The 12,634-nt window shown below is 40.9% G+C and overlaps 1 protein-coding gene across 2 annotated transcripts in view; it reads right to left on the minus strand.

The window, feature by feature from the left end:
- The window catches only part of fras1 (Fraser extracellular matrix complex subunit 1), a 222,655-nt gene that overhangs the window by 104,044 nt on the left and 105,977 nt on the right, over nucleotides 1-12,634 (minus strand). For both annotated transcript variants that reach the window (XR_001960653.2, XM_018673668.2), the window contains exon 13: nucleotides 9,958-10,104. Coding sequence is in view for 1 of the 2 variants with exons in the window: in XM_018673668.2 (XP_018529184.1) it covers nucleotides 9,958-10,104 (147 nt within the window). In the remaining variant the exon portion in view is untranslated. The remainder of the gene's footprint in view (nucleotides 1-9,957; nucleotides 10,105-12,634) is intronic.

Below are 12,634 nucleotides of genomic sequence, written 5' to 3' on the forward strand. Positions count from 1 at the left end.
CCTGCAGGCTGAAGCCAGATGCCACAGCAAGTGCAACAACAAAAAACAGACACACACACACACACACATATAAAAAGAGACAAACTATAAGGGAAACACAGAGTGCTGTGACAACTCTGGCTGTGTTACAACTCACTCTGGCTCTGACAGCAGTGTTTACCTCACAACTTGCACCACATTCACAAGCTGGTGCTGCTCTGTTCCAAAAACTGCATCTTTGTGTCACATGATCATTTGAAGACAGTTGATGTGTTGATCAAATGTTCCTCTAACATACACAAACTCTTCTCTTAAACAACCCCAGCAGTGCATTTGATTTTCTTTCATTTGTGACACCTCTACTCCACACATACTTGCATTTTAGTTACAGATATAAAGGGATTCCATCCAGTATAAACCACTTCCTGTCCACATTCTTTCCTGTTTGTTGGTCATTAGATGATGATGCATTGGCGAGCCTCAGTGTCAAAAAAAAGTTGGATAATAAGAGCTCTGGAAATCCAACGACAGCCGTTTGATTGGCAACAAGTTTCAAATGCTTGTGTACAGCACATCCGGACAGTTTTTGTTTTGTAAAGTACTAGAACAAACAAAACAACGGCCCCTTTTGACCTCGTTAGCTAAGTCCAGCTTTATGCATCAGCTTTTACCAGCGGATGCTAATGTTAGCTGGCTAACATTAGTGCTAACTGGTGCTAATGTTAGCTGGCTAACATAAGCACCAGCTCTCACCAAACTTTGTTTTTCAAACAGTATCAACTACAGCCATTTCCTCTTCTCGTTCTTGTTGCAGGGAAGGCAGGTACTAACCAGTGCTAACGTTAGATTAGCTAGCTAACGTTAGCATTCCCTGGCATAAAACTTTGTCTTTCTTTAATTCGTTTAAAAATTTAAACTTATCAACTGCAACCATTTTCTCTTCTCTTTCTCTTAACAAGTGAAAACAGTAGAACGACAACCGACAGAACTGCGCCTGGAAAACAGGAAAGTCCTAGCAAGTTGGACCCGGAAATAGTGTTTTTGTTGGTTGTGACGTTGAATGTAAAAAGCAGACACAGGTTCATGAATTCTGACAGTACTTCCACGACCCTTTGGTTGAGTAATGAAAAGTACTAATATTCTGTTAATCTTTAATCTGAGAGATTATTCAAAGGTACAGAAAGGCTGAGGAGGTGAGATGAGGGAAATTCAGAAGGTGTACAATGTGAGCAAAACACATCAGGATGAAGGGATAGTCACTGGGGGAGAGTGCAATTAATTTAATCAGCAACCATTTAAGAAACACTGATGAAAATCTCACTCGATTAATGGAAGATGACAGACGTTAAACTGAATATGTTTCTACAAAAAATTAATGGAAAGCAGATAAATCTCCTGCTCTCTGACTCAGGTTTTCCTCAGGTAAAAACCTAGCTGTCTTCTCTCGCTCTCTCCTCATCCTTCATTATCATCTTGAAAACACATGTTCACCACCAGGAACAAAACATACTTTTTATTTTTAATCAAACACACACACACAGAGCTCATTCCTCTCACTTAACCGCCAACATAGTTATGTCATTTGAGGCACATTTAAATAAGGGATGTTTTATTTCCCCTGTTGTTTAGCAAATTATTTTTACTCTCCTCCACGCTGAGCTTTGGTGTCACTGAATTTCTGCTGTGCAATTTACCTGAGTCTCTGTCATTAAATATTTCACCATGTCTGTCTGCCTTTTAAGTTAGCAGGATACCTCGATAACTATGCAAAAAAATTCAATTAAATAAGTGAAGTTTGGCCACAGAAGAACTGAGTGATTACAAAATTACTCTGTCAAAGTACGTCCACTAAAGTGCTTATTTTTGCCACTTCCTACAGAGACAGAGCTTTTTATTAAAGAGTAAGATCCTTTTTATTTAGCCAGAAACATCTTTATATATTACTACCAGACTCCATTGACAAAAACAGGAATTTTACCGAGCAGAACACAGGAGCTGCTGGTCAGCTGCTGCCTCGACTGGTTAGATTATTTGTGTGGCCTTCACTGGTGGAAGAAGTATTCAGATCCTTTATTGAAGTAAAAGTACCACAAACTAACTGATGGAGGCTGTGGTCAAGCCTCCTGCTGCTCCTACAACTCCGCTCAACACCTGTTGTTATAATTAGAAATTACTAGTACTGCTTCTAGTATTATTGCTACTTTTATTGCTACTTTTGCAATTACTACTATTACTTCTATCATTACTACTACTGTATTATTGGTATTATCTTATATTATACTTTTTTAAAACATGGAATCCGTGTTGTGCTATGTTTTTCTGTCACTATTCTCCAAGAGAAACAACAATCTGCTTGGTAAAATTCCTGTTTTTGTCAGTGGAGTCTGGTACTGATACATAGAGATGTTTCTGCTTAAACAAAAAGGATCTTACTCTTTAATAAAAAGCTCTATCTCTGTAGGAATCCTATCCATAACGTTGTCAGGCATTTATAATAATAATCTGATCCTGGGTGACTCAAACACGACATCTCCGCCTACTGCCTCCCTCGATCCAAGACTCCAAAGTCTTATGACATGGAGAAACTTGTGCTGAGGCGACAACCCAGACACAACCACGAGTGCTTGTTTAAATTCCCAGAGGATTTTCACATCCTCCAAAAATCACAGTCGCCACTGTAATCAGTCTGATTGGGTATTTTAATGCAAATTAAGATCCAGATATGGGTAAAAAATTTCTAAACACTTTCTGTTATTGAAATAAGCAATTTAGAGAATTGCACAGCCTGGGAGATATGTGCTCTCACTTGGGTTTTGTTTATCTCCTCCACACAGATTGTGCTTCTTTTCTCCTTTTTTTATTTTTGTGGCGTTTTCTCGTTGCAACCTCTCCATTTCCATCCCTGCTATGTATTCAGCTTCAGTACAGAGCTATGTACAAAGATGACTAAAGGACCGTCTGGAAAAATGGAGATCTCTGTAATAAAATGAATTGTAACCCCAAGTGTTTTCAGTCTGCATACGCTGCATTGTGCAAAAACATAAAATGAAATTCTATCCATAGAATCAGAACTTTTCACCCTGTACTTTCCAATGAATCACGCTGGCTTCTCTTTGTTGGTCTCTCATTCGCCCTAAACTTCCCTTTCCTTTTCTCTTCACATCCAGGGTGAAAAATTACCACCAGCCACCAGCCAAATCGAGTTTTTCACCGTTTTCACTGTGGGCGGATAAATCAGTCTTTTCTATCAGCTTGGGATTTAAATCACTGACACTAGGTGATTTAAAGGACCACACTGGTGGTTTTTGCATGTTTTAGCCCATTAACTACAAAACATGGACACTTTATATTACTGAGGACAACTTTTGGATATAAACCATCACTTTTTAGATTGATTTTCTATCTTCTGAACAGCCAGTGGTTTCAGCTCATGTCTGCATGATATGGAAATTAATTTTAACAGACTTGAAAAATGTCTCTTGAAGGATAAGTCTAGTGTTTTTGAACCTGGGCCTTATTTTTGACGTGTTTTTGGGTGTAAATTATGTCCATTACAGAGCAGGAGTAGCATATCCAGCCACTGGGAACAACTCCTGACAGGCTCATACTGTTATTATAAGTGTTCCACACAATAACACAAACAAACTAATAGACTGAGGCAGTGGCATTCCAGCAACTGCTCGGTAAAATTGCTGTTTTTGTCAATGGAGTCTGGTAGTATATACAGCGATGTTTCTGGTTGAACAAAAAGGATTTTGCTCTTTAATAAAAAGGTCTGTGTTGTCAGACACTTAAAATAACCTTGAAATTTATCTTCTACAGTGAATATGTGTAGGTCATATTCAGCATGTGTAAATATGTTTTTCCTGGACGCTCCAGTTGCTGTAATTCTGAGCTGTGATCTGAGAATAATCAAGTCTTGAGGGGAAAGAATAAGAAATAAGAATAAGAAAACATGGACACTGGGAAAGTAATTCTCACAAAATGTCATTTCTTTCATGCTGGCTCTCAAACCCAAAAAGTTTTCAGAACAACTTTTAGTGCAAGGCAGCGAAGATGCATGTAACTTGGTCAAAATTAAAGGCAAGTACAGCAAGTGTCTTCAGTGATTGATTACCCATCTCAGGCAAGTTTCAAGTCTGAGCAAGTTAATTTTCATATAGCACTGACATGCCTGGGAGGTTTGAAATCAATCTGAAATTTAATATTAAGCTATGAAATATGGATGGAGGTGAAATATACACGATTTGTAGTTAGGAGGAGGAGGAAACATGCAAAACCAAGACTGAGGATTTAGAGGAAGGACAGATATCACATGACATCCAGAGAGAGGAAAGTTTCTGTAAGTTGCCAGTGAAGGTTGGAACCTCTCCTCCACCATGACAGGTAAACTGACAGGTGAAATAGTTTCCTGGCCCACTGTTCAATTTTTATGCTCCTCAGCTCTTCCTATTACCTTTCCATCATCTCCCTGTCCATCTCTCTCTCCGTTTTTTTTCTCTGTTTCTGAAGATGCACCCCCCTCCTCTTCCCATGATGCTCTCTCCCTCTTTTTCTCTGTCCCAGCCTTTTTCTTGCCTCAGCCCTCTGGCCTCTCTGGAGTTTCACACTTGGATTTCTTGTCATCTCTCTTTCTCTCTGTGTGAGTTTCTCTCGCTCTCAAGCAAGCTCCTTTTTTCTTCTCCATCTGCTCACACCCATGTTCAATTTTAATGTCTCTCTTTCTAGCTATCCTCTTCTCTCAGCGTGTTGAAGATCCAGAGACTCCAGACTCAGTATGTGTCATCCATTAATTCCTCACCTGTACGCTGACTTTCCACAGCGAAATCGAAATATTTGTGAACAAACTTCAGTCATTTTTAAAACTATTCTTCTAGCAGATGAAGCAAAAACAGAAAAAAGGCATCGACCAGCACTCTGCACAAGATGGGACTCTCACACACACACACACACACACACTCTCTCTAAAACTGGTTATAGCCAACAAGGGGGATTACACGTCCTTTACCTTGCCCCTCGCAGGAAAGCAATTTATTTTTCTGTGCAGCCCCGAAGCGCAAAGTTATCAGCAAATGTAATCCTAGCAGGCCAGTTGCCAAAAACCTCCTCTAAAGCCTGCTCTGCATAAACCAGGAGAGGGTGGGTGGGGTGTGGGGGAGTGCGCAGTCACACGGTGCGGCAGATAATCTTCGCTCTCCGTCCTTCTGGGACGAGCGGGGACACATGATTACCGCCCTGCCGTGGTTCCCGGACTTCAAGTGATAAAAAAAAAAAAACGAGATGGGATGAGAGATTCAGCAATTAAACTGAGCGCGGAAAAAATAAGCAGAAATAAATAGATTCTTTTTTTTTGTTTTTTGGGAAAATCCCTCTTATTGAAATGGAATCAGGTGCAGAATCAGATCACTCTGTTATTGAAATACCTGGTCAGTGAGAGGGAAAAACCTTCAGAGCTCTGGTAGTTGACATCACGCAATCCCAGCATGCAACAGTCAAAATCAAAACACTGCCATATTGGCAGGAAAGTGCACTGTTCAAATTACTGCCTGGCTTGCCACTGCCAGCAGCTAACCTGTCTCTCTGCTGTATTTATAAAAACAGAACATGGATAGCTGTTGTACTCGGGGACGAGCAGAGGAAAGACGTCCTGAAAGACGACAGAAATGGATTACTGCCATAAAACGTGCAGAAGAAAACGGAGCGATGGAAACCAAACAACAAATTTGACTTATGTAGTGATCCTTTCATATCAGGTTGATATATTTAATATCTTAAATATTTAATTATCTTGTTACAATTTTTAACAGTTCTATTTTCATAAACTGCATTTTAGACCTGTGCACTGTGGTGTGGATTTTGCGGGGCTAGCTGTGTGGACGAGGGAAGGTTGATCAGGTAATTTAGATGTCTGGATACTGCAGGTGTGGAACATTGTAAGGGTCAGTAATGTTTAATCCATCAGGTTTTACAATATATCATTCAATTTCTATGAATTTAAAGTGTTAAGTTGACTCTTGTGGCTACTCAGTTTTGTTCAGGCTTTTCCTGCCAACATGGCGGTGTTACAGTCATGTGACTGTACCAACCAGAGATCCAGTTCAGCCAGAGATGCAGCCATAACTACAATTCAACCAATACAACACAACTAGCTACTGCACACGCTGTTCTTCTCCTCTGCTCTGTGAGTTGGTTCACGCTAAAGAACATATTTGATACGACTACATCAAGGTTTCTTTTGGAAAACAGGGACAGACATGCAGAGAGATTGTGTTCTCCTCATTGTTGCCTTAGCTCCTGACTGCCACATTCACAATGAACCTGAACTGAGGGGGAAAAATGGGAGATAAAGTCACGCTTGTATTGATTCAAAACTCTCCCTCCTTTCACAAAGCGAAGACGTTCAGAGCCGTGAAAATCAGACCTAACAAAAACAGCTGTTAATGCTGAAGGTTTTCTAGTTCAGAGAGAAAAAAAAAGACTTTGGCTCTCACAAAAGCTTTTCTTGCTCTCAGGTGAAGTGTAAATGAGAGGTCACGCTACAGATAGAACAGCAGTGAAGTCATCGTGAATAAAAACAGTGGTAGTCTATCCATCAAAACACACAACAGCATTTATTTTCAGAGACGCAGAAGAAGGTTGGCGTCATATAATCTCACAGAGCCGAAAAGACTTTATGAATGAGTTTCACTGTTATGTTAAAGATATCTCTCGACTTCAAAAGTTGGACAAATTCATTCAAAAGGCTGGTAAACTATATATAGATTCTCTCAGAAAATAGAAAGGACAGCTGGATAAAATACTTAAGTCACTGAATCCAAAAAGTGTCCAAACACTTGTGTTAGTTAGAACATTAGTCTAGTGTACATCGATCAGCCACAACATTAAAAGGGAAGTGAATAACATTGATCATCTGCTGGGAAACCCTGGGTCCTTCATTCATCTGGATGTTACTTTGACACGTACCACCCACCTAAACATTGTTGTACACCAAGCACAACCCCCCATGGTAACAGAGGTCAATGCTCCCACCACACCACAAGAACTGCTCAGAAAAAAAACACAACATAGAGCCCAAGGTGTTGACCTGGCCTCCAAACTCTTCACATCCCAATCCCAAAAAACCCAATGAAAAAATCCCATCAGCTTTTCGTCGAGGGAACCAGGCTGATGCTAACTTCAGGATCTCTGCACCACTGAGCTGCCTAAACTCAACCTGAAGAGAGACATGCATGTGGACAAGACAAATGTTACACTGAAAGTGCCTCAGTTTCTTTTCCTTTACTTTTAGTTTTTGCTCTGTCCCCTGCTGACTTACAGAAACATCTCTTCAGGAGTTGCAGAGTTTGAGCAACAAGCCAACTGAGCCATTAGAGACGAGAGAGGGGAATAAAGAGGGAGGAGAGGACAGAAAAAAAGAGATGGGGAGAAGAGGAGAGGGTAACATCTTCAGCACAACACCGCACTATAATTATTAACAAGCTGACTTTGAATACATGCACAAGCAGACGCAGTAAAGCCTTCAGTCGTGAGCCAGAGGCGTTAACAACACACCAGGCTCTGGGTGGTCCTGGTCTTCTGCCAAGAAATGCAACAATCCGCTGTAAATGTCTCCTGCACCTTAGCAAACACCTCACACACTCATTACCGCTGTCAACTCCCATCTCCTCTAACCTCCTCTTCCACCTCTTCCCTCATTCCTTCCTTCGATTTTTCCCCATAAACAAGCCTTGGAATGGGGAGCTCGCTCGGGCTAAATCCACCCCTAATAGCCTCGGCCTAAGCACCCACTGATTTACAGTCACAGTGATTGTGAGTCGCTTTCTCCACCACTGCTCTTTTTTCTTGCTCCTTCCCCGGGAGACGCTGCTCGGGGAAAAAACAAAGAGGTTTTGCTCTCATTAAAGCCAGTTATAGGTTAAAAGAAATGGTCTACTAACTAGTTGGCTGAGATGCACGCTTGGCTTGAGTTGTGAATTTGACACCACAGACGACAGTTATTTTCTGCAGCATTAAACCTGAAGAGATGCTGGATAAATGCATGACAGGGGACTTCTTGCACAAGAGCTGCCACTGTATTCATTTGCTTTTACTGTGCAACATTTCGAGAATGACATATCTGCTGGATTAATGCATGAGACGGGATTTCTTCAATGGATGCCACCGGTGTATGTGGCACAGAAGCGGCACAGAGGCAGCATAAATGCATGAACTGGGAGTTCCACATGGGGTTTGTATGATAGCTAAGACTGTATGCAATGGATGGATGGAGGCAGGATAAGACAACGCTGCTGCTGTCTATCCAATTTAAGGCCATCCAAGGAGCTCATGCACAGGGAGGTCTGGAATTCCAAATCCTCCTGACGATGTTCATTAAGGTGTGAAATTGAGCTGCAGAACTGGTCGGACTGTAATCACATTGTGGTTATTCTCTGCTCTCCTCTCACAGCAGCGTCTTCCCCACTCAATGGAGGCGCTCGGCCAAATAGTTCGGAGTACATTAGCATCCCCATGGGGGTTTAGCTCACTGAGCCGCGGCTTTATTTACTGGTCCAGGCTTCGCAGCGTTGGGAGACCTTTGAGGTAGACTGGGTTGAGTAATGCTCGATGTAGACGGCTTTCGTTGTGTATTTATCCTGCGTTAACACCAGATCTAGCCTCCCCCTCTTGCTTTTATCCAGTGTTAAGGCTGAAGAGACTCTTGGTAGGTTTGTAAACATGACACCATCTCTATCTGACTCAGACATAAGCTATTCTTCAACCCAACATGCAACAGTGAACCTCACAGAAATCTATAAACTGCTGTGGAGGCTGCAAGAAAAACCTCACTATTTATAGCTGCAAAGACGTTCGTAGGCTGGATAAACTACAACACAGCTAATATGTGTTGCCATATTTGACACTGGAAGCCAAATATTTACATTTGCTGACAATGCTGAGCTGAGTATTATTAGGTATGGCCTGGCATCATGGTACAGCGCCCGACAGGCACACATGATCCTGAGGTACAACACAGTAACGTTTATCTTATTTCTACTGATAATTTCATGAGCTTTTTCCTCCCTTTGTTTTAAATAAATTGTAAAATATTAAGTTTTTCCTCAAACGCAGGCTGAAATGAACACAACACATCCTTAATGAATAAGTAATGGATTTGACAATAAAGCTCTTTGTTCTGTTTTTTTTTTTAAGGGATTATTTCCTGGTGGAGACTGTTTTTTTTCCTGTGGGCGTCAAAGTGATTGACAGAAGGCAGAGAGCGTAAAATAAATGCAGCAGCGCTGATATTAAAACATGCTCAGTTCTGGTTTAAGTGAAATCACAATAAAACAGAAAACTTTGAAAAAAAAAAAAGAAGCAAATTAAAGCCGCGATTTTCGAGTCAATTTAATTTGCAATTACAAATCCGTTTTCAAGCGCTAACTAACTGGCTTTCTTAATGCTATTTTTGAATGAGTTTGATTACAGACACTAAGAGGAGAAACAGAAAGAGACACATGAAAACCAGGAAAACCACAATCCTGAAGCTGTAATACTTCAACCCCAGAAAGAGAGAGCGAGCTCTGTCCTTCCTCACTTCATAAAATATTCAGTCGGGGAACATCCACTCAAAGGTATTCTGATAACCAATCCACTGGAAACAAGTCACACAGAGTTTATTCAGGGCCACGGAAACACTGTTGAACTGTGAATGCACTTTCTACCCCACTGCCAAGAGGTCGATCTGAAAGGTATTAGGGCTGTGATTTTGCATGAGGAAATGTCAGAATCTGAGTCTTATTAAATAATAGAAGTAACAGAAGTGGAGACACAAAGCACAGAAAAACAAAGAGGAGGAGGAGAGAGGAGGTGAAACTGCAGAAATCAGCTTCAAACACATCAACCATGGAGGTTAACTGGCTGATGGATTCTGTGTAACACAGCAACAACTTCATTTTCCATATATTCAAATATTACCGCACGACATCCAGTGATACTCACGGCGACAGTGCATGTGGTCGTGCTGGTAGGAACCAGGAGGGCAGGAAGCCAGGCACTGGCTGCTGTCAGCGCTCAGCAGGGGCAGCTGGGAGCCACAGGACTGGCAGTCCCACCTGCTGGAGCAGGTGGCGCAGGATGACTGGCAGGCTGTAGAGGGGGGAGAGGTGAGGGAGAGTCAGACTGTCAGTCACATCAAAAATCAATTTTCTCTTCCTATCAGAGCTTTCTTCATGGTTACAGGACTGCCTGTCATTGCCTAGCAAATAATATACAAACCTGTCAGTGATTTAAGTGTCTAGTTATGCTGACTGGGATATTCCTGGACTATGGAGGGAAACTGAAGGTCCCTCATCTGGGGTGTGTTTGCAGAAATATTCAAAAAAGAGGACAAACTAAATGCTGTGTGGGAGCATGTAAGGAGATCAGCAAATGTCTCCACAAAGTGTGGAAATGAATCTACAGGAGCTGAAGCTCTACCACAGCCGGACATATTTTAAGATGTCAGGACAGTTTGAGGTCCTGCTGGGGCACATGACCAACCACCAGGATCCTGATGACCCAGAGCAGCCTCTGGCAGTTAGTGTGATTGGCTGAAGCCTTAAAAACAGACCTCATTTGTTGCTTTTTGGCCTTGTAATATCCACATTCTGTGTGATAGTACAGCAAAAACAAGTTTGGAGAAATATACCAATGTGCAAATTAATCACACTTTAAAAAAATCACCCTTGAGCCCGTCTCTCTGTCTCCCGTAAACGCATGTTATTAACTTGACATCTTCCCTTTCTTGAAGTTTTGTCCTCTTTCATTTCTCTCCTCGTTTCCTGTCACTTTCTCTCCAGAGTTTGATCTGAAATTCTATCATTTAAACTAAACTTAATCACTAAAACGTTACTTAAAAATGTTTGTGGTAAGTATGTGTTACTCTTTGGAAAGAACATTAACAAGTGTGGTGTGGAACGTACTTTAAAACAAATGTCTGTGTTTAAAGATGGTGAAGAACATGAGGAGATTTTACATAACCGTGTGTTTGATCGTGATTTTTTGAAAAAGTGACAGCCCTAGTATCCTAGATACAGTCAACGAGGGCTATGCATTATATAAAATAACAATCCTGGAGGGTTAAAGTCAGTCTTTGAATTTTTTGTTTGCTGCTTTCGCCTGCTAGAAGTTTTGTGATGTTATCTCCTAATAAATCTCAATAAACTTGGTTTCATAACAGTTTTTGCTTTTTTGTTGATTTGTTAATTCTGATAAGAACCGGAGAAGACAGATTAGCATAGCATATGCACCGAGACAACAGGACTTTCCTCGGACCAGACCTACACGATTATTTGACAATACCATGCCTCCTGTTGCTCCTACGATCCTGCTCAACACCTGCTGTTAAAATTACTAGTCTTATTGCTACTACTATCACTATTATAATTGCTATTATTATTATTGCTATCATATTACATCTCTGTATTAAGCTTCTTCTAGTGCTGCTCATGGTGGGAACTGTTGGGCCTCTCTCCAAGTATTATAAAAAGTACAGTCTAGACCTGCTCTATATGAAACGAGTCTTGAGGTAACTTTTGTTGTTATTCGGCGCAATAGAAATAAAACTGACTTGACTTGTCTCGAATTCTTTCATTCACCTCATGTCAGCTGCTCCTTTTGATGTTTATATTGCAGGGTCCCTGATGAGGTGATGACTTGTATTTTTAAGCTTGCAGATCGAGTGGAGGGAGGTAAAGGTGGGCGGCAGCTAAACACAGACGCTACTTTTTCAGAGCTGTAAATAAAATTGGAAGAAGAAGAAGAGGGTCCTTCATCTTATCTGTTTTACCAACACCAAGTCAAACTTTTTGCTATTTAAAATCGGATTATATCTGTTTTTTTCTGTGCCTAAGTTTGTGGCCCAAAGTGCTGTTAGCAACACAACACAAGAGTAAATTAAGTTTTTATTGATTCAATCATTTTGCCGCCTGAAATAAAGTTGAAACCCCTGAAAAATCTATGAAAAAGGTCTGAGACTAATGCAGTAAAAACATCCCTCTAAAACAGAGAAGCAAAGGAAGATGTGCAAATTAAATTTTGTTTAAAGAAAAAAAAGTGATGTACCCACCAAGATATTACACAGAAATAAGTAATGCATAATGTCATCCAAATATTCCAATTAAACACATCCTATATGCTCTTTAAGATCATTCACTTTCGACACTGATGGTTCTGTTTGCTGCGATGTAATCTACTTACAGACATTTCCATAAACATAATAATGAAACCAGTGCATGTGGAGCGGGAGAGGAAATGCAATGAAGGCGACTTCAGATGTTTTTTAATGAGAAATCTCAAGATTACGGAATGAAGAGCGACTAAATCCCCTTTAAACCTCACAGCCACCCACTCAGACGGAGACAGAAGTGGAGAAGTGGAGATATGAGATGAAGATGATGACGATAGAGAGAAGAGCAGATTAGAAAGACGACACTGAGGGGACAGACAGACCTGAGGTGAGACGGATAAGATATATCGAGACAGATGAAAGATATCTGGACAGAAGGAGAATGTGAGCTCCGACTTGTCGCCCACATGCACAAAGTAAAAAACTAAAGGCTTCTTTTCTAACTTAAGAGAGGCACTTTCTTGGACACTGGCGACATCTATACACAGTCCACACATCCAGGACCTAAGC

Source organism: Lates calcarifer, linkage group LG13, assembly GCF_001640805.2.
Source record: "Lates calcarifer isolate ASB-BC8 linkage group LG13, TLL_Latcal_v3, whole genome shotgun sequence".
Classification (NCBI taxonomy): Eukaryota; Metazoa; Chordata; class Actinopteri; family Centropomidae; genus Lates; species Lates calcarifer.